This window comes from Dromaius novaehollandiae, chromosome 14, assembly GCF_036370855.1.
Source record: "Dromaius novaehollandiae isolate bDroNov1 chromosome 14, bDroNov1.hap1, whole genome shotgun sequence".
Lineage (NCBI taxonomy): Eukaryota > Metazoa > Chordata > Aves > Casuariiformes > Dromaiidae > Dromaius > Dromaius novaehollandiae.
The window spans coordinates 18,613,770-18,635,337 of NC_088111.1; the positions used below are offsets into that span (position 1 = coordinate 18,613,770).

At 43.6% G+C, this 21,568-nt stretch overlaps 1 protein-coding gene across 1 annotated transcript in view; it reads left to right on the forward strand.

The window, feature by feature from the left end:
- The first annotated feature begins 8,988 nt into the window (after positions 1 to 8,988).
- Positions 8,989 to 21,568, forward strand: part of LOC112987702 (uncharacterized) — an 85,737-nt gene continuing 73,157 nt past the window's right edge. Inside the window, exons 1-6 of the mRNA XM_064520541.1 lie at positions 8,989 to 9,457; positions 13,337 to 13,383; positions 16,457 to 16,564; positions 18,504 to 19,165; positions 20,355 to 20,618; positions 21,385 to 21,559. Coding sequence (XP_064376611.1) covers positions 18,808 to 19,165; positions 20,355 to 20,618; positions 21,385 to 21,559 — 797 coding nt within the window. The 5' untranslated portion in view covers positions 8,989 to 9,457; positions 13,337 to 13,383; positions 16,457 to 16,564; positions 18,504 to 18,807. The remainder of the gene's footprint in view (positions 9,458 to 13,336; positions 13,384 to 16,456; positions 16,565 to 18,503; positions 19,166 to 20,354; positions 20,619 to 21,384; positions 21,560 to 21,568) is intronic.

Genomic DNA, 21,568 nt, shown 5'->3' on the forward strand with positions numbered 1-21,568 from the left:
ACTCTTCTCTTTTCCCCTTACTTTGTTAGTCTTTGTGTTTCCAAGCTAATAGTTTGATGGTTCTTCCCTTTTCAGATGCTGCTTGGTTCTTCAGGGCATCAGGCATTGGCCAGTGGTGGGAGGAGAGGGTTGTGAAGGCAGTAGGTGCTAGTGCAGAATGTGGAAGGAAAACTGGAGGAGAATCTCCAGCTATGTACACTGTTAGCCTTGTCCTTGAAAATGGAGTTTAGCCCTTTGAATCCTTTCTGATGAGCAATGACCATTCAACAGAAGGGACTTCTGTAAAAGAAGTGCCACACTGGATTTTCCTGTTTCTGTCTAGTTTGCACCAGACAAATTGGTTTACAAGAATTCTTTCCCCTTCTTAGTGGCAGCTCTGAGGTGGCTGTGGTATCTGTTTAGTTTATCCTTAAATTGCCAGATAAAGATTCTGTAGGCTGAATTTGATTAACAGTTGGGATGCTCTGCTGGACAGGATAACCTCCAGCTCTTTCCCAGAACAACATGACCTCAGGAAGCTAAAGGAAGTCTGGCTGTGTGAAGAAGAATGAGGAAGGTTTGCTGTGTGGAGTGCCATTTTTAGATGTTTCATTAACATCACCTTAAAATTCAGTTTTATTCAGATGCAGAAGAGGAATTAATGTATGAAAGTTCAGGGAGATGTTGAGTAGAACAAGGAGCCACCTTCTGTGTCCGTAGTGTAGCTGTGTAGCTGAGCTGGAGGCCACAGGTCTTGATCCAGCTCCCAGTAAGATATGGATGACATCTTGTCTTTGATTACGCTGGGATTTCTTGATTGTGTAGTAAAGAGATACTCACAAGTTGTCCGTACTTAAAGCTTGGAAGAGTATGCCTGCAGCTATGCTGACATAGCTAAACAAGCTTAAGGCTTTACTTCCAGAAGTAGACAATGTCTGTGGGCTCAACTATACAGTTCAGAGGCTGGGCAGCATTCCTGGCTTAAAAGTAGATGTAAGATCATTTGCCATCAAAATCGATGTAAATACACAGGAAAAATTACTAGATACTGTACATGCAGGTCAAAGCTTTATAGCACATAATAGGTTAGGAGAAATACAATGTGGCCATGTGGCTAGACCTTTGTAATGCAGTGTGTTTTGTGAACACCGACTGAAGAAATGAAAAGCTTTGCTGAATTTATGATGTTAACAGTACAGTAGGTGAGTGCATTAGCCTGCAGGCTAGTCACCCAGAGCTCACTGATAAAGTGGCTAAAATAGCATCTGTTGATATAATGCCTGAACTGAAGCTTGATGCTAGTTTATAAAATCTGATGCACTCAGAGCATGTTTACTCCAAGACAAGCATGAACTCTGTCTGATGTGTATTTAACCTTTCCAATCTTGGGAATCCTCTAGGAATCCGAGCAGCCCTCGATGTGCTGATTTTTGCCATGAGAGGTTGGTGACTAGAAGATCAACAAGAGCTCTGTTGTTGGAGTGCAAACCCACCTTCTGTCACTGCACCGCATCAAACACAGTGAGGTGACGATAGTCCCAGGGGCCTGTATGCAGCAAGGAGCAGTAGCAGCAGGATCAGGAGGGTACTTTGGCGCCAGTGTCCCATATATGATTATGCTGCCTTGTCTGATGCACTAAGCTTCACCATTTCATGCACCGGTTGCCTCTCCAAGTCCTCACCTCTCTGTTTCACCTTTTCCCTTTACTTTGCAAAGACCTGTGGAGAGAAACTGGTGTCTCTATACGTGGCTAACATAACAGATCCTAATGGGAAAGGGAGAGGTAACAGCATTAGTTTGGAGGAAAAAAACTGCTGATAGCAATACAAACGACTTGCTCAAAAGCTGGTCTGCAAATGGCTTTGGCCCTGAAAGAGTCTCCTCATGGAATGCAACAGAGGCACTTTGGTTAATGAAAGCTGTGTAAAGGATGAGCTGTTTCTAACGTGATGGTAAAAGGGAGGTATAGGAAGCTGGTTAGGACCTGCTTTTTTACTTTTTCTCTGCACAGTGTCAAAACGTGCTGGGCAAGCAGGGAAGATTTGTATGGAGTATGGATCTTGCGTCAAAGCTTGGGTGCTGTTTGTAGTGGTGAAGTTGGGGCTGTGCTTTTCCTCCCAGATCCCATCCTTTCCTCTCATATACTAAATTACTCATCTGCAGAAGCACTGTATCACTAACCAGTTTCCATCTGGCTTGTGCTCTTCCTGCAGCCAGAGTAGAGACCCTTGATTCTTTCAGCATATTGAGCAGAACCAAGCGTTCCAAGCGTGCACAGTGGGGGGGAATGCTGCTGTGAAACACTGGGGCATGGGCTGGTTGTGTCCTTTGCTTCTGTGTTTGCTCTGCCAGATCTTCCCATGGGAGAGAACTGGGGATCTCCAACCTCAAAGAATCTACTGGGATTTATTTGGGTTCCTGACTCTAAGCAATGCTCAGCCCTGCTCTGTGCAGAAAATTGGTCTATAAGGTTTGACTTTTACTTGGACTTTGTTAAACTGCTATGTGTCTTTTTTAGGTTCAGAAGTGGCTTTCAGTATGGATTGGGTTCTTTTTAAAGTTTTCTCTACAAGTAACAGTTTGTGTGCTGACAAACTCCTGCTGGTGATGAACAGTGTGGCCTTCTCTCCTGCTCTGCCCAGGCTCATCAGCTGTGGAGGCAAACCTATATTCTCCAGGGCAGGAGATGGAAAATATTTATAGGCAGTGAAATCCAGTTTGAAAGGACATTCCTGAGACCTCGTGCTTTTAAACTTGGACAGAATCCCTCGCACGTCTGGCTCAGGACCTTGAAACTGGACCGGACCATAAAGTAGTTCACTGGGCCAGATTGAGAACAGAGTTTTCTCTCATCCAGACTTCCTGCTGAGACTATCGAGAGTGTCTTGGGTAGGTTCCAGCTCTATGATTTATGGACAAACCGCAGGCCAGGAATCTGCAATCTAAGCTCCTCAAGCAGCAACTGTTTAAAACATTATGGGAAGAAATGGCCATGGTTTCCAAAAGAAGAGAACTTGTGAGCCATTAATAATGTTTAGCACTTCTGTAGCGCTTTACAGTTGTTACTTCACAAGGAAGATGGGAGAATTAATTAAGTCAGAGTTATTCTCGTTGCACAAATAAAGTTTGTATGGAGATTAAATAAATTTCCCTAAGAAACACAGTGAATCTGAGTTAGGGGTACAACCCAGGACTTAAGAGCCCCAACACAAAGTAGAACCAACCACTTCTTCAAGATCCAAAGGCATATAGGCAAGTACCTCCTGGGTTTGGATGAGGTAGGCAACACGAACGTAACAGGAACTTGAGGAGCCTCTTCCCAAAAGCATTCCTGCCCTATGCCTTATTCATTTGAAGACTCCTCCCAGGGCAGTTCTGGGTCTGCCCAAATCTTATCTGGAGAGATGATCATGCACTTTCTCAGTAACAGAGTTCAAAAATTCCTGGGATTTCAGTAAAGACCTGGAAGCTTGGTTGCTGGAATCATCCTTTACAGAATTCTTTCCAGTTGAAAACCTACCCTATTGCCCAGGAAGAAGAGGATGGCCTGCTAAAAATGACCTTGCTGTTCTGTATTGCTATCTTTCTTAACTGAGAACAGCTCACCTCAAGTCCCTTGTGCACAGCTGAACCCAGGTTTTCCTTTTCTTTCATCAGCAGAAAGCTCTTTTCCAGAAAAAGTCATTTGCTCTCCTCCTGTTCTCCGAATCATCTTTTGTTCCTCCTTTTCCTTCCCCTCTACATTTACCTCCATCTTCTCTAGAGCCCTTAGTGACTGATGCTGTGGTTGCGATGCAGTCCAAGCCAAGAGGGCAGTTTATCTGCCTTGACAGTCATTTTCTCGTTCTCATCCATGACAGAAAGGTGGTCCCACATCACTGTCTTCCACTGTCAGAGCTGGAGCCCCTTCTGGCAAGAAATCAGTCTCAAATCACAAGCCCACTCTGATCTGACTGTTCCAGGAAACAGTCTGGAGTGTGAACAGGTGGGACTGAATAAAAAATATGCCATCAGTCCTGGTCGAAATGGAGTAATTGGCAGGAGTGCAAGGACCAAAGACTTCTGTAAGTACTTAAACTTATAAGGACTCCTGATTGTCTCATTGGCCTTGATCTACTTGCATGCAGCAGGAAGGATGAAAACTTGGTGAAAGAAGCAGAGTTTCCTCCGCCTCTTAAGTCTAGATGGCAAAACATGTCATAACAAATCCTCATTAAAAATCTCTGCCTGACTTTATTCCAAATGTCAAGATACTATCTGCATGGGATTTGGGGTCAGGTAAAAACAGTTAACAAGAAGCAGTCTGTGAAGCCAAGCAAAACTTGGTTCTCCGTTTGTAGCCCACGTAAAAGAGGGGTAATTGGGTTAAAACCTGTTGCAGAAGTAAATCAGTAAGTAAGTGCATAATGGAACGGTCCCAAAGGAAACTCTGAGAAACTTGGGAAGTCAGAGCTGTGACAGGAGGCAGAGGGAGAATCCGCTTGAGTTTTGTCTTTGCTAATGTATCTAAATCACTGGGCTTGTTTTGCCTCAAGTAGTTTAGCAGGTGCAGCAGGTTATCTTGCAGTATGCTTCAAGAAATCAAGGCTTAAGCATATTTTTAATTGGTCATTGAATTTTTAAAGTTTTTAGACTTTTAGTACACATTGAATGCCTGGTGCACTTATTGAATGATGGTGATTCTTCTTGGAAATTGTATTTGATTTCGCCTTCAAGGAGAACAGGAGGAAAATATTATTTTAGAGCAAGTTAATTTGAAGTGTATCCTGTCCAACTCCTGCTGTGTGACTTATGGAACGGGAACCTGCATAGTTATCTGGCAGGCTTACAGGAAGAGAGAGAGGAATATATACTGGCATGCACCATCCCAAAGTTTACACCTTAGGGAAAAAAGAAAACTGTTCTTGAGGAAAATGCTGCATTGTTTCTTGCTTTGTCCTTTCAAGAGAGTCAGTGCACAGAGTATTGTGCTGAGTTCCATCATCCAACATGGCCAAAGCTCACAAGATCCTGTGAAGGGCAGGTTAAAGCTGAACTTTGCTCAGTCCTCCCATCCACTGCTATTAGACTAGGCCCCTTCACTGCTTCCCTGATTGTTGCTAGCCTGGATTGAGCCAATTTGTATTGCAAGCTTCAAAAAGTTAGTCTGAAGTTGCCAAACAGCCACCAGAGTTAAAAGTCTTAATACAGATCAGTGGATCTGCCTGTCAGACTGAGCAGAGCGAACAAGGCGAAACACAAATTTTAAGATGTGCTTAATTTAGCATTCTGGGAATAAATGTGTATATGTATAGATGATATATAATGTGCACATTTTATTTATATAGGTTTATGTATTTAGTGTAAATGGTATTACACTGTGACCTCAAGCACAGCTGTTTTTAAAATACATTTAATATTGGAAATACTGACCGTATTGTACATGATCATAGCTATCCAGAGAGAAAGCTCAAAAATAAAGCTGGAGAGTAAATATCCTGTCCTTTGCAACATGTATCAGAAGTGTTGCTATTTCAAGGATCTCTCTACATCTATGTAGCTGTATAATTCTTGGGAGGGTACTAATAGCATGTATTTCTAGTTAAGACAAAATGTTCATGCTAGAGTTTAAAGCACTGGGGCCCTATGCTCATGCTTTAGGCATGTCTGTAGAAGTGGCTTCACTTCCGTTAGTCTGTGTCTTTCTTGCCTTTTTAGTTTTTGAGCCCTGCCAGCCCAGCACATCATCCCTGTCCCGTGTCATTGCTCCAAACCATTTTTAGCCGTCTTGTTCTGGCTGAAGTCCAATAGGGAGCTGTTGTCTGCCAGCTCCCTGCATTGAGCCAGGAGAGCCCGCACTCCCTGCTTGGCAGGAACCGCGTCTGCCCTCCACTGCTGCCCATACCCTCGAGTCACCATCCGTCTCTGGCGGGTCGGGGGCTTCTGGTATCCAGAAGGTGACATCGCAGCCCCGCTGTGCTGGCAGGCCCTAAGTGAGCGGCTGCAAACTCCAGTAGCTGGGAGAGCCGCGGCTGCTGTTTGAACGCAAAGACGACTTTGTGATTGGGGACCAGTTGGTCATCTTGGAGGCAGGCTGTTTCCCTAATGGGAAGAAAAAGTGAATTCTTAAAAAGATTACTAATGAAAGTCCTGCAGGTCAGCTCCTATGCAGGGAATCAGATATCCTGCCTCTGATCAGCTGCATGATTTTGGGAGAGCTCCTTCCTCTCTCTATACCTGTTATTGTGGCTGCATCTTCCAGATAGTCTTGTGTACAAATAGTGAATAGAGCCTTTTGTAGCAACCGTGTCCTTGTTGCCTTTCAGGAATAAAGGCATAAAAATGTCCTGTGAAATAGATACCAGTTTGGTAGCCAGTAGGTATTGTTAAATCTCTGTGTTTTGGAACCTGTCTATATAAAAATACCACAATTCAGCTGGTTCTTTTTAAGTGCAGATTTTAAAAAGGTTGCAATGTATTTGCATGCATCAACAAGACTCAAGGTGGCTGCGCTACACAAGTTGAACACAGTAAGTTGTAAATGATTCAAGTGGTGAAAAAAACAGATGCTTGTGCATGTTACACATTTCACATTTCCGAGGGGTCCTTTTCTTTCATGCCTCAGCATTTTTGCCATGGAAAATTCTGTGTGATTCCATGAAACACAATAGAAGGGACCAGGATTGCAGTGTTGTCTGGCAGCAGCGATGTGGAGGCTGGTCTCTGGCTGAAGATGGTGTGTGTTCACTGTGTTCGGTGTCGCTTGTTGTGTAATGCTGATGGGCAATTTCACAGACCGCAGGTGTGTGATAGGGTTTGCAGGCTGTCTGGCTTCTTGCAGAGAAGCCCCTTGATGTCCTCTGGCTGCCTACCTCAATGGCATCTAGCAAAGAGGACGTGGCCTTTGGGGCTCAACAGCAGCAAGTGCTATGGCCATAGTTGGGAGGAGAGGAACATGATCTGGCAGTTGCAGAAAGCTTACGTTTTACCTGGGCTGTTTGTCAGGGTCTCCTCTTCTGCTTAGTCTCTTCCTCGCTTTGTCTATTTGAAAACACAGGTGAGAATATGAAGGCAAAAATAAGATTGTTTGGAATAATTTAGCGCTCTCCCTAGATTAAGTTTCCTGCTTCTCTAATGTTTAGTTTGGGTTTTTGTTTTAAATATTTGGTGCTCAAGAAATGCATTTATGGTATTGTGCAACAAAATGTCACTGTGATTTGGCTTAGTAGTAATTGTGGAACCAATATGATGTCGCAGTACATCGTAACTGGAGTATTTTCAGTATGTTTGAGCAATATTTGCTTGTAAGTTCTTGCAGGATTTTCTTAAGAGCTTCTAATTCCCATAAAGCGTAGCAACTTGAGAAAGAACTTGAATAAACTAACAGAAGTGTTGAAAGACACAAACCAAAGGATTTCTTCATAGCAGTTTTGGGTTCTGTCGTATGGGCACAGTCTATCTCCTGGTGAGATTCACTACATAAAATATACTGATCAATCTTGCCAAAATAATCAAGGGCCCTCATTTTTGCTTAAAATTCAAGCTAAAATTGTTTGAATTTAGCATGGGTTAAAAATTAAATTGCTTTAGTGGTACCGAAAAAGCACAGTGTCTCAGTAGCTTGTTTTGTTTTAAAAGTTGTAGTTATTTTTCCTATAAAATTTCCAAACTGGCAATGCTATGACAATGCCAAATTGTTTCGGTAATGTCAAATTAGGGATTGAGATGTAATTATGCAAAAAATAAATGCTGATTCATGTAAAGGAGCCATCAGTTTGGTTACATTTAGACATAGTGTTACTGTCAGTAAAGTACTTGATGTTTTTGGAGCAAATGAATAGGGATGTCACTGATGGTCAGCTGCAGCGTCTTCTATATGCTGCTAAACTTCTTCTATATGCCTCTTGGCCTGTTCAGAAATGTTACTAGTAGTAGTCTTGGTCCTTGTTGCATCCATACTGAGCTTTAAGGGAAAACTCTGATTTCAACACAGAAATCTGCATTCAAAATGGAAAGCCAGTGTATGAGAAAGCCCCTGCACCTCTGGTGAGTTTAGTACCTGCAGACCTTTACCACCACTAACTGCTCATTTGGAGGAAATCGCTTTTGCACACAGCTCAGAGTTAAAATTCGGGATGAGATCTCAGAGCCTGAACCGAACGCTGTGGAAACATGATGCCCAGCTTCCTTTTCACCTCCGGGTAGTAAAAAGCACAAAGTAAGAAGGTGATGCTCTTTCAGTTGCCCGATGAGCTCCCTGAAAGCCTGAGGCATAGAGCTGTTCACCTTCAAATTTCAATACATCCCCGAGGCGTTACGATTATATTATATTACAATGATAACAGGCTTTAACGGCAGCTTTGTAGCCCACAGCTGCATACCGCAGCTTTTAACCGCACGGCCAAAGCAGTGAATTTTCGGTGCTCACAAGCAGGTCGTATGTCTTTATCTCCTTAACGTGTATATGCTTCTACATGTGCCTGTTCCAAAGATTTTAATTCTTAAAAGAAAAAAAAGAAAAAAGGAGGCGACGCTGCGGGGTACATGTTCCTGTTTTGGTGCTGTTTTCGCCCCAGCGCCGCTCAGCTGTGGGACACCCGGAGCCGCGGCCCCGCTCAAGCGCGGCTGGATTTTGTTTTTCGCGCGGTTGGGGCGGCTGCGCTGAGGCCCTGCAGCGCTGCGAGGCCGCGGGGCTGCCCGCTGCGGACCGGGTTCGCCTGGGGGGGCGCCGCCGAGCGCCGCTGCCGGCCGCGGAAGGGCCGCGAGCCGCCGCCGCCGGGCCCGGCTGACAGGACCGTCACCATGGCAACCGCTCCGGCGGCGGGAGTCCTCTGCGCCTGCGCGGGCAAGGTGAGGCCCAGGCCCAGCGCGCATGCGCGCACCGCCCGGGGAGGGGGGGCGGACGGTTGGCGCGCGGCGCATGCGCTTCGCCTCGGTGTCGGTGCTACCCGCCGTTGTGGCGGGGCGCGAGAAGCAGAGGGAGCCCGTGCCGCGGCAGAGAGGTCAGCGGCGGGCGGGGGGCGGCGGCGGCGGCCCGGGCGGGCCGCGCCTCTGTGGGGAGGGCGGCGAGCGGGCGGCCTGAGCTCACCCGGCCGCCGCCATCGGCGCTCCCCGGCGCGGCGCCACCTGCTGGCGGGGAGGCGGCGGCGCCGCGCGCTGGGGCTGGCGTCACGGCAGCGGCGTTCGACGCCGCTGTGACGCCAGCCCCGGCGTGCGACGTCACGCGTTGTTAGAACGAGAGGAGCGGCCGAGCCGTTAGGGGCGTTAGGTGAGCGGTCTGGTCACCGCAGACCTCCCCGGCCCGGCCGGCGCCTTTGCGGGCGGATTTGGAAAGGCGGCTCTTTGCTGCCCCACAGCCGTTCGGTGGGACGAAGCCTCAGTCACTGGCATCGCAGGTCGTCAAAATAAAAACCGCCAGGGCTCAACAGAGCCGAGGGTGTTCGCTGGCGGCCTGATACGCCCTGAACCGCAGCGGCCCTGCGCAGAAGCGTGCCTGCGGTAAGTGGGCTGGGTACTACAGGCAAACTCCACGTACCAAACGGCACAGTGGTAGTGTCAAGGGCTGCTCGGAAGATTCAGTAAAAACTTTGCTTAACTCATGCAGTTTCTTAAAGCTACCTTCCTTCAAGCAATGTCACTGGGAGGAACAGTGTCGAGGACTGTTGGCTGCTTTGTGAAGCAGTAACGAATTTTACCTATCGCTTCCAGGCCCAAGGGGCATGGGAAAATGGGCCCACCTTGAGGGGAAACAGGCAGTGTTGGCTGCTTTAATAACAAGACTTTGTCCCTGATCCTGCAGATGTGCAGGTGCTTCCAGTAGTCGTGATGATCTTAAATAAAGCAGAAATTATGCATTTCTAGGGCTAAAACATTTATTATTTGTAGTAAATAGTTTGATTCTAGTAACACCCAAAGGCAATAACTTTAATTTATGCTCGGTCTACTGGCTGCTGTATAAACTCTCAAAAACCGCAAGCTGGGTACAGTCACTGCTCTGATTACGAAGACCCTGGTTTGGCTGGCTTTCACGTCTCCTTCAGATCCTATTCCTCATCTCCCTCCCGGTCCCTCCCCTCCCCTTTGATTTTGCTGTTTGTCTTGAAACAGTTTTCTGTATACCTAGGAAATGCTATATTTCTTTGCACTACGGGGCCATGTCAGCAGCAGATTGGAAACAGAAACAGAAAAAAAAATTATCATAAGCTTTGCGTTTGGAAGAAAATGGACCTCAAGTTCTTTTGAGCATTTGCTTTTCCCACTGGCTCAATTTTCCTTAAAACGTTTTCCAAAGGAGGTGTCAAATAGTAGAAAATAGCAGTTTAAGCAGGATGTTTGACACTTTATTGTATGCCAGTGAACCTCAAACTGTGCTTCAGCGTCCTCAGTTGTATTTAAGGCCCTTCTTCAGAGGTTCTAGAAAGAATTTTCCAGAAAGCTAAACATAGAGCAACGGACAAAGTGGTCTGCGAGCTGACCTCTTGCTGTTATTAGTAGTCTATGGAACAGACACATTTATGCATCCCTGAAATTACTGGTATGATACCAGAGGTTCCCAGAGCGTTCACATCAAGTCTGTAGGTAATGATATATTTATATATTGAGGATGTCAAGGACTTAAGTTAGTAAAAGGAAAAGGTAGTTTAACGGGAAGAAATATAAAAAATATATTTTGAGAACTGTAAAGCAAGCTTGTCTACTTCCAATATACTTGGTCAGTATGGAGAACAGGTATGATAGGACAGAAGCAGTGTAAAGCAATTTACCCACAAGGTAGTATGTTATGTATTTACTGTAGCTCTTATATATTATTTTGGCTGGGAAGATAAAAAGTTATACGTTACCGTAAATTAATTAATTGTTAGTGTAAAAGGTATAGGATTAGACTGCCTGTAGAAATCTGTGATGAATTTGGTCACCTTTTCAAAGCAGGTATGTTACTGTTGTGGAGAACACAGGAAAATCAAGATACTAAATTAAATTTCACTGTGTATTTGGCTTTTGTGCTGATAAGCTTTGACATAATCTAAAATCAGCAGATAAAGTTTTTGAAAAGTGTCAGTATAATTTGCACTGTTTTAAGTAAATATCCCCTTTAATAATTAATGCCCTTTAGAATAACACTGTCCTTTTGAAAAGAAATGGCTTGAATATTTAGCAATAAAATTTTCTTATTTCTCTTTGTATGTACTTCCTCAGTGATTATTCAGTTGATCTCCTTTCCACAAACATCTGTAACTCTTGATGGCTCTATTCTTGATCATTTTTTGTCCTACAGAATGATGGAATCCTCTGAAATGTTCAAAACTGTTGGTGTCTGAGTTGAATCAGACACCTGGGGTAAGGTAACACTCTGGTCACTCTGGAAGAGTGATGGAATAGGTAAAACTTTTTTCTTTGTACCAAAAGGGCAGTTGGAAAGAAAGTCTTTCCTAAGCTATATGCCACTAAGGCTTTATTATCTGTGAGTAACGTCTCCTGTTTGTGAATGAATCAGGCTATAGGTTCACCATAGCAATGTCGCTGCTGTTTTCACTAGGGCCAAGTATGAAGGAAATGCAACCTTTTTGCTGCTATAGTATACTTATCAATTTGGCCACAGAATCATATACAGACCCACCCATTATTCTGATTATATGTCAGGACTCTTAATGCCTTTGTAGTTGCTGCTTCCCAGGATAGACTTGCTATCCTGTCAGTATGGCCTGTTCCTAAAATACGACTTGGTGTTGAGATTTGTATTGCACGTTGTGCTGGTTTATCAAGTGGTCTGCATCGTTCTGCCGTGGTCCGTCATCGACCCTGTCTGGCAGTTCCCTTGTCCGTGTCATCAGACAGCTTGGTCAGTGCTGGTTTATGTCTCTCCTAACTCATTTCCAAAGGCTAAATAAGAGAAAAACAAAATAGGCTGAGAGCGAATCTCTGTGGGATCATACCAGAAACATACATGTTCAATGATTGCTCTCTGTTTGCGGTTGCATTTTGAAACCTATATGGCAGCTAGATTTTAATCATTTTGAATGTGTTTTGTGTTGATTTTAATGGTTTACAAAATAATTACACCTCTTCTAGGACCCAGAGATCTCATTAAAAAGATATTAAGTTAACCCAGGAGAGCTTGTTTTTCATAGAACTGTGTTGGTACGTGTTAATTTTGTTATCCATCTTTATTCATGAAGTCTCATATAAGCCATTTGTTTAACAGCCTGGCATTGATCTCAGTCTGGAAGATGGGTGTTTACTTCCCTAATGGTCCTTTTGAAAAATCACAGTTATCAGTCTAGAGAGCTCTTAGCCAGTCTTCCTGTAACTTCTGCTTGCAATTTGTCCGATTCTGTTGATAGAAATACTTTCAGGAGCTGCAGTTTAATAGTCTTTGGGCTACTATTGGAGTAGGCTAATTTCGTCATCATTATGTGATAGATACTATTAGAACATTTATTTCTGAGTTAGTATTAACAGTTTTACAGTTTGTTTAATAATGATCCAATAGCGCTGTTAGGTTTTTCTGCTTTTGATGTACACCAAAAGCTCCTTTTGAATGTCCTTAATTTTTCTGACCAGAAAATTAATCGTCTTCCTTCTCATTTTAATACAATTCCTTTTTTTATATTCAGTGCTGTCCAATTCCATTATCATGTTGCTATTTTACATGTTTGGTTTTATTCTTACTCTGATTATTTCTCTCTTTCTCTGAAAATCAGATTAGCTTTTAACAACTGTTGTTCTCTTTATTGATTGTGGGGTGGTTCAGTTTTGGGCCTCTGTTGAAATGTTTTTAAACAGTCCTTAGTTCTCCATTGTATTTTTCTGTTTAAGTTAATAATTTTTTTGTGTTGTTTTCAGTCACATGAAATGAGCATTTTGAAACACCAGCTGGATAGATTTGATTTGTATGCTACTGTGTTTGCATACAAGCCATGAGAATTTGCACCTGAGCAACCGTTAGTTTTTATTTTTATGATTACTTCCCCTTTATCCTTCCAGAGGAGGTGTGACGTAAAATTTTTCTATTTTGAATGAGGTGCTTTATAAAGTAGGATGCTAGTTTCTACAACTCTTGAAAAACAGAAGGGCATTTTGTCATGTAAGTAGTAATTTAAAATTCATGTCTGGAATGTGATAAAAATTTTACTGGATATAAAATGCTTTGCTGTACGTACAAGGTACTAGTGAGGGGTTTGGCTTTAAAGGAAATGTGAACAGGATGCACTGATGGGATATGGGGGAATATAAGTGGGTAGTGTCTGGTAGACATTGATACTGGTCATTGCTAAGGTTGCTCATTAAAATCTGATTATGATTTTCTTAGCTGTCATTTTCTTGCTTGTATAGACTGGAGTTAATTTGTCATTGTCTGTATTTCCATATCTGTTTCAGCTACCCTTTTCTGGCACAGGAAAGCGGACAGAGACTAGGACAGGAAGGTTGGTACTCTTCTGCACTTACATTTGTGGTCTCCTCACTGAGCAACCACTGCTCTCCTCAGTGTTATATATTATATTTGCACTTCCACAAACACAGAGAATCTGCACTGTGTGGCTCTAGCGTTATGTCTCTGTAGGAGAGTGTGTGCCGTAGAGAAAGAAACTGGTTAATACAGGAACCTAGGGAGAATAAGTTCCAGTGAAGAGAGATCCTAACAATGTAGAAGATAATATGCTCTTGCAGAAGTTACACTGTGGACATACAAGCTCTTCTCCATCAGGAATGGGAAGTATTGGGAACCTGTAGGAAGATTTTTTTGTTACAGGATTTGGTCTGGAAGAATCCCTTGGGGCTGCCTTCTGGTGTGGTTTCCAGAACAAACACCACAGAAATTCTTTCCCCTTGCTGTGTTTTGACTGGCTTCAGTAAAAGTTTTGCTGCCAGCCTTCCAGATCTTCAAACTGCAGCTTTCAAAAAAGGAGGAGGAGAGGGGATGATAAAACTTTAAGTGCCAATGCAGCAGCATGCAGCAGCATGCATCCCAGCATCCCCACTTCTGTCAGCACTCTGTAATTAGCAACCTGGATCCTGGCCCTGACAATTAACTCATTTCTGAAGACTGAGGAGCTCTCAGTCACTTTGATCCCTTAAATTGTGGCCAGCCTTACAGGACTGTCAGGACCACTCCCATGTCGATCTTGCTGGTGGAGGAAGTGGGAGAAGGTACTCCTGCTGAGAACGGTGCCACCCTTCCTGGAGCAATCCCCGCGGTGCTTGGCACACAAAACACGCCCCGAGTCCATGTTTCTCGTCTAGTGGAGAGGGGTGCTGCAAGCTCAGCACCATATCCTCTTAGACCCAGTTAGGGAACGCAAAAGCCTTTTAGGCTGTGTACTGGTGGAGTTGTCGGGAGAGACGTTAACAAATCTGTCTGCAGGATGGTGTGATTTGTACTTTCTCTGCCAGGGAATGGTATGTTTACCAATTTAAAAAATGTTAAGGTTAGTTTCTGCCTCACTTTCTAGTGTTGAATAATCCCCATTCACACAGTAATTCTTGTGAACCCCAGGAAACTGCTCATAATAGAGGATGATACTTACTGTTTTTGAAGGTGTTGAGTTAGGCTTCAGTTAGTAAATAGCTTTTAAGGTGAGTAAGTGAGGAGGGTATGTACTGAGGCAGTACTAGGGGTCAGGAGAGGGGAAGTCGTTGAGGCCTACCTAGCACTGATCTCCTCTTTCTAGCCATAATGATGACATATTCTTGGAGACTAAAGTGGCAGGAGAATTGTTCCTGGAACAAACGGACAATTTAACAGCAGTAAGTAACCAGGCCCAGATGTTGCATATCCAAGAGTTCAGAAGAGATTGTGTCAAGTGGTTCAACTGCTAGCAAAAATACGCTTTCAGTTGTTAAAAGAGCAGCTGCTGTGGAAGGTTGGAGGATAGCAGATGTTCTACCTACTTTTTTAAGAACTAAGTATTTACAAAGCTGTAAGCTTTTTGAAGGTATCTGTTAAACTGGTTGAAATGATCATCAGCTTCTTTTCAGATGTTTGTCATTACATATTTTTAATGTGATAGCATCTTGTCAACCTGGTAGTCCAGTTTCTCCAAAAGAGTGTCTCTTAGTAGTCTAATGGAATTATTTGGATTGGTCATCAAATTAGGAAATAAAGAACAGATTAATGTAGTTTGCTCAGAAGTCATTTGGAAAAGGGGAAGAGATAAAGCATGAATGATAAGCCATCTGATGGAGGAAACTGACTGAAAGATAACAAAGAGCATTCAAGGGTTCGTTCTGAATCCACCGTTCCTCGGAGTGTGCCTGATGGTCCCACCAGGCAGTGGGCAGTGACACAGCTTCTACATCTCAGTCCAGATCAGAGGTGATTCCAGTAGGCTTTGAGCTGTGAATAACACAGCAGCTCATGAAATTCATTGTGGAGGAGCATAAATTAGAGTGTGGAGGTGGAAAAGGGAGAACTTATACAGGATGCCATAATGATACCAAATCCTAGAAGAGCTTTTGGTATCTATGTTTGAGTAAGACCTTTGCTCAACAAGCAGGTGCTTGCAGAAAAAGCAGATGAGATGTTAGGATCTGCAAGGCCTGAACTACAAAGGAATATGGACAATATTATTGCTTCTTTATATAACTCCATCATCAGCAGTATCATCAGTCTGCTGTGTGTAGTACTAGTTAATACACCTTAGCAAAAGAAGTGCAGAATGAAGGAGGTTCGGGGAATCCTGGTGGAGATGATTAGGGGCCAGAGAAGATTGTTCTAGGCAAAGAGAGAGGACTGGGACTGTTATTTTTAGAGAATGGACACGAGGGTGCGATGCATATAATTTAATAAAATGGTCTAAAGACAGTAGATTTGGAGCTTCTGTCCTCCTTGTCTCAACAAAAGACACTCAGTGAAATATAGAGGCAGCAAAATGAGAACTGGTGAAAAGAGATACTTTCTCATGCAATTTTTCAGTAAACCAAGGTACTCAATTCAGTAGACGCCTGTGAGTCTAAAAATGGTGGGATTGAAAAAGTGAGGGTGTTATAAATTGAGAGGGTTATGATAGTAAATGTTGACAGATTTTTGAAGGAATTAAATGTTGTGGTTCCAGGCCCAAGAAGATTATTAGGAAACAAGTGAGTCCCAGATGGAAAAAGAAAGGACAGACAATTCGTACTATCATAGGATAATTCAGGCTGGAAGGGACTTCAGGAGTCCAAGCACCTGGTCAGAGCAGGGTCAGCTGTACGGTTGGATTGGGTTATTCAGGGCTTTATCCAGTCTGTCTGGTCTGGTCTGACTTCTGAAGGGCTTTTCTTTCTGCAGAAGCAGTGCTTTTCACTGCTGGGAACAAAGTGCTGGGCTGAGCTGATCCTGAGCAACATGTTTAACTCACCTACATATTTTAAGTACACAGGTCAATGGAAGTGGCAAAACTTAGCACCATTAAAACATGTGCTATCACCTTCTCCCTCCCCCTGAAACTTGGAGCTTGAGCAGAAAGAGCAATCAGTACAAAATACACTAAAATCGAATCTTTTCCTCCCATTTCCCAGGTTCCATCTTCTATTCTTGCTGGTCCTGTGCTATTTTGTGCTATTTTGATGATCCACATTTATTTGAAAGGCACAGTTGGACTACAGATTTGACATCTAAGTGGATAGGTAAGTGCTGCTGTTTATTTTATTTGACCGGCCTGTGTGATTTGTAGAGTCTCAAAATCTTCCAAAATGAATTGAATTCTGTGTTGAAAGAAATAATTTTGCAAAGCCATTACTTTTCCAGCTCTACAAGCTCATGCCAAAGGGGCCGTAAGGTACATCGATAACAGCAGCATCAGACATAACGAGATGTCGCACAGACCAGGAGCCTGTAAATACAAGTCTGGAGATGGAGGACTAAGACAGATAAATTCTTAGTTTTGCATTGTTTATACATCTCACTTGGTCTACCTGGGGCATTGAATATTGATTGCAAATGAAAAGTGCTGGTCTGTTTCAAAGTTTAATATCAGGAAGTCGCCATAAATCATATAACAGTACACATGTGTCTGCGAGAGGTATTTAAAGCCATGGAGGATGTGCGATTCTGTTTTTCCCTCCATGCTTTCTTCTACCTAAAAGAAAATGGTCAATTTATAGTGATAACTACCCCAAGATTCTGTCCAGGAAAATTATATTTATGAACTGGTTACAGAAAACTTCAGTTTCTCTCTCACAGGAAATGACTCCAAGATTCACAGCAAAACCCTCTGCAGGTTTAGGAGGCTGAGTTTAAAACAAATAAATCCATTAACATCTGTAATTGCTTATAGGAAAGGCTGATCCATAAATGTGTGTAACCAGCGTTCCTTAGCCTTGCATGTCTGCAGCCAAGCCATTTGAGAAAACAATCCCGCTTGTGTTTTTCCTACATTTTGAGTGTTTTGGTGCCCAGAGCTTTATTGGAGAAACTGAACCACAGCTGCTGCCATTCCAAGTGAAACACCCTGTTTAAGTTTTGCAAGAAGTAGATTTTGGGAGCAATAGAAAACCTCCAGTAAAATAGCCAGAACCATACTGAACTTAGGACTAGTAAGAAGAGGACGATCAAAATGCCTAAGAATAGAGATCTAGTTTTAGTGTTGCTTGGGGGTTGATGGCGTTTCCATCTGGATGTTGTTGTACCTATTGCTGTTCCAAGTAATCACTAGCTAGCACTGTTATTCTCACTGTAGCTGCGAAAGTTTAAGAAACTAATTTAAAAACATTGTCTCTGTTTGTTTAGTCTGCTTACCTGGTGTATTTGACAGCAGTTTGTGAAACATGGTCAGTGTCAGGGTTTACTGAGTACCTGAAGGAGGAGTTCAGTACTAGTTAACAGGAGAGCTAACCCTGACTGTGAGCAGGCCACAGAGGTGAAAGGAGAGAAAGAGTGAGCATGCTTGACAGAGCTGCTCTCACATCTGTCCCAGAAACTCTTCTGAAAGGCCAGAAACTGAAAAGTCTTACTCCATTACCTTCTTTTTAACACGAGGTCGGGCTCTCCTCTTTAAATGCACTGTGTCACAAAATGGAATTTTACACTCTGGAGTGACAGTCTTTGCTCCCCACCTTATGGGAGTGAATGCATTCACTGCTCCTATGTTACATAAATTTAGGTATGGATGCATATACAAGTGGGACAGTATGCTCAAATTCTGAGCTCCAGGAAGTTCGAAAGTGTGGTTAGCATGCTTTTGTTCACCCAAAAGCCTACTCAGTATCAGATAATGTGTTTTGAAAGCTTTCATCCTCTGTCCTAATATGGCCTGTGTTTGTCTGTACTGAAAGTACAGTAATAGTGTTTTGGGTCAGTATGTGCTGTTATATGTATGTGCTGCAATGTATGTTACTATTTTATATGAAAATCTCTTCCCCTTCAAAGAGTATTTGAAGGATCTCCTCCTTCAAAGTGGTACCCGAGGCTTGTTTTGCACTGCATCTGCCTATACCATCTTACGTATCCACCTTTTAAAATTTCTTCTATTTAAAGGCTTCAGTAAGTCTTTCTGAAGCCCTCTAGCATACCGTGAAGATCTTACACATGCTCTGGACAGACTGAGATGCTTAACTTATATTCCAGGTACCTCTGAATAAAAAGCCATCACTGTACTGTGAGTGAAAGCAAGCAGGGTCCTTGGAGAACGTGCTGCACTAAATAACTGAATTAAGCACGGAAGAAAATTAACTGTTGGAACAGTGGAAAAGTGCCCACTGTTGACCTTGCTGAAGTCTGGAGAATAGAGATCTCGGAGGTGGTGGAAGGGACTCAGTGCAGACTGCAAGCCACAGAGGATGCAGACCTGAACTGTTTCTGATATCTTCCGCTGTTCTCCCATACACATAGTGCTGTTCGGCCAGGCAGCATTGCTGCAACCTGCAGGCCAATGGATGAACTGGACGTTGATTTTAAAAAATGGTGGGCAAATCTTTTGGTTAGGGCAAAGAAAAAAGCTGGGGATGCTGAGGCAGCGAATAAGGTTCAGAACGCTGCAACAAGAAGCGAATTAAAAAGAGGCAAAGCTGCTCCTAAGAGCGAAGTCCATCATCGCTTTCCGGTAGTGAAGGGCATACTCTGGCCTCAAAAATTGTATCTTAAGAAGCTAACAAGGATGCAGAAAGATGATGATGATGCTGTGGCTTGTAGTAGTGGTGGGACTTCACAAGAAGATGGAAGGAGAAACACTTTCCCTGCCAGCCAGCTGGGCACAGTGGCCAGTGACTCTACCCAGAGGACTCTCACAGGTGAGTGCACTGAAATACTTCAGACAGAAAATAGGCTAGTACTGAAAAGACTCAGTTGTTCAGTGGAGCTCTTCAGAAGTCTGCCTGGAGGAAGGTATATGGCAGCACCGATCAAAGCAGACTTGAATCTCGTGCCTCTGTCTATGCTTATCTAGTTATGTGTATCCAGAAGGTTTAACCCAGGACTGTGTTCTGTGGTAGAGGCAGGCAGAAGAGGCCCTTCAGTAGGGCGAAGCCTAGGTGCTGAGTGATACATTAGGGAGTCATTACTCACTATTTTTTGCAACATCGGAACTTAGAAAAACACCCTCAAATCATCAAGAAGTGAGTTTAGATTATATCAAAGTGGTTTTTCACACAATGTGTTATTACATTGGGAAATATGTTGCCATTGGATGTCATCAAGGCCAAAGATATAAATGGATTAAGAAAGGTGCTGGGTTAATTCATGAAAGATTAGTCCTTCAGTGGTCATTAAACATGATGGCCAGAAGGCAGTCACCAGTGCAGGAAGTCCTTAAACTGATAGGTCGGGTCAACCAGGAGAAGGATTACTTTGTACCTGTTCTGTCCTGATACCCTTTCATAAGTATCTGCCGCTGACTGCACTCACAAACGAGATACTGGGCTAGCGAGATCTTTGGTCTGATCTCATATGCTGCCTATATCTATAGGATACCTCAAAGCAGAGCAGTGATATGCCGAGGTGTTAGTCTGGCATTGGTTCTGCCTGCTGCTTGTTACCACCTCCCTTTAGGAACAACTAGTTCCTTGACTCCGAGCCTGAAAGTCTGAGTCATGGATAGGGTTTGAAGATCAGAGCGGAGAAGAGCAGGAGCTACAGAACATTCTGTGGTGGGAACACTGGGGAGAGTTGGGCTGTAGGGCTTCATTGCTGATTGCCCTCTCTAGTGACCTTCAGACAAGGCCTCCCTTAATATTCCCTCCTCTAAAAGGGATGTAGAGGTGTTTCATTGTAGCACAGACACCTGATGTTATAATAGTGGCTATCAGGTATAGAGTCATGTAATAGCTAAACATGTTCAGTTTTTCCTCTAAGAATGACTATGTGACAAAACTGAGAATGGCTCAGGCTGCTGTTTTGGGAGGCTTCCCAGCAGCTCTCTGGGCAGCTTAGCTATCTGTTTAATTCTGACTGGGGAAGCTCTGGTGCTTTCTCCCCCTCCAGTGAGTGCTCCGAGTGGCTGTTCCCAGACTACATTATCCTTCCATTCTGCTGCAAAACTGGAGACCTGCTCTTCACCCATCTTGAAGACACCGCTGTTGTCCGGGTCTAAGGCGCGGGTAGCAGAGCTGGTAGTGGAGAGAATGCAGCAGTTCAAGAGAGTGGCACCTGAGCAGCTAAAACACAGCCTGGATGACAGCTTGCCAAAGGCTGTAGCCGGTGGGAGTTTCCCTGATGAAAGTGAGGAACAGAATCCACCAGAGAATGGTACGTTTCTGCTGTTAGCTCTTGTGCGTTCAAAAAGAGTGCTGTTCCCAGCTAGCCTAGTGGCTCAATGTGTGACACTGAATAGATCACTCCACATCTCTGAGAAAACTTTCTTTCTCTATTGTTAAAGGACTGTCCATACTTTTCTTCCAGCTCTTTTGTGAGGCTGAGTTAATCTCATGTTAAATTCTGGAGGGATAATTTGCTTTCTGGAAACAGGTTGAGATTCCAGCAGGGTCAGAAAACGTAGTCATCCTTCCCATGGGACAGTGTTATGTAGCTCTTATATACATAGGACTCTTAGGTAGCCCATGTCTTCTGTAGATCTCTGAGCACTCTACAAAGCTAATATGTTCTATGCAGATGAATTGAATCCATAGCAATTTTACTGTGTTTTGGCTCTTTAAAAGTCAAGGTCCTGCTGGTTCTGTGTGGACATGAGAATCTCCTGTGTGTAATATGTAATGTATAAGATCCCATGTTCTCCCCAGCAACTTTAGCCAAAACGTAACCCTCCTTTTGGTTCTGACATGTGATGTGTTATGAACCAATTGCCTCCTTCCGCTCCTGGGGTAGTGCAGTCCTGTAGTGTTTAAAGAGTGCAGTTTGTACGTTCCCTGATGAGAAATCAAATGTGAAGATGCAAGAGGAAGATTGCAGTTAATTTTTAAGTGCCCAGTTTAATAAAGTAATCATGACAAGTGTAACAGTTTCATGCCTTTTGTACAAGATGCTTAGCTCAGATCATCTCTGCCTTCTGTGCCAGGTACCCCCGATCTTCCATCCACAGAGCATGATGGTGCTTTGGCTTTGGCCCTTCAGCAGGAAATCAAGGAGGAAGTCCCTGAAAGCCTGGAGGAGGAAGGCTTGTTTTTTTGTCAGATCTGCCAGAAGGATCTCTCGGCCATGAACACGACACGACGAGGGCAGCATGTTAACAGGTGAAGGAC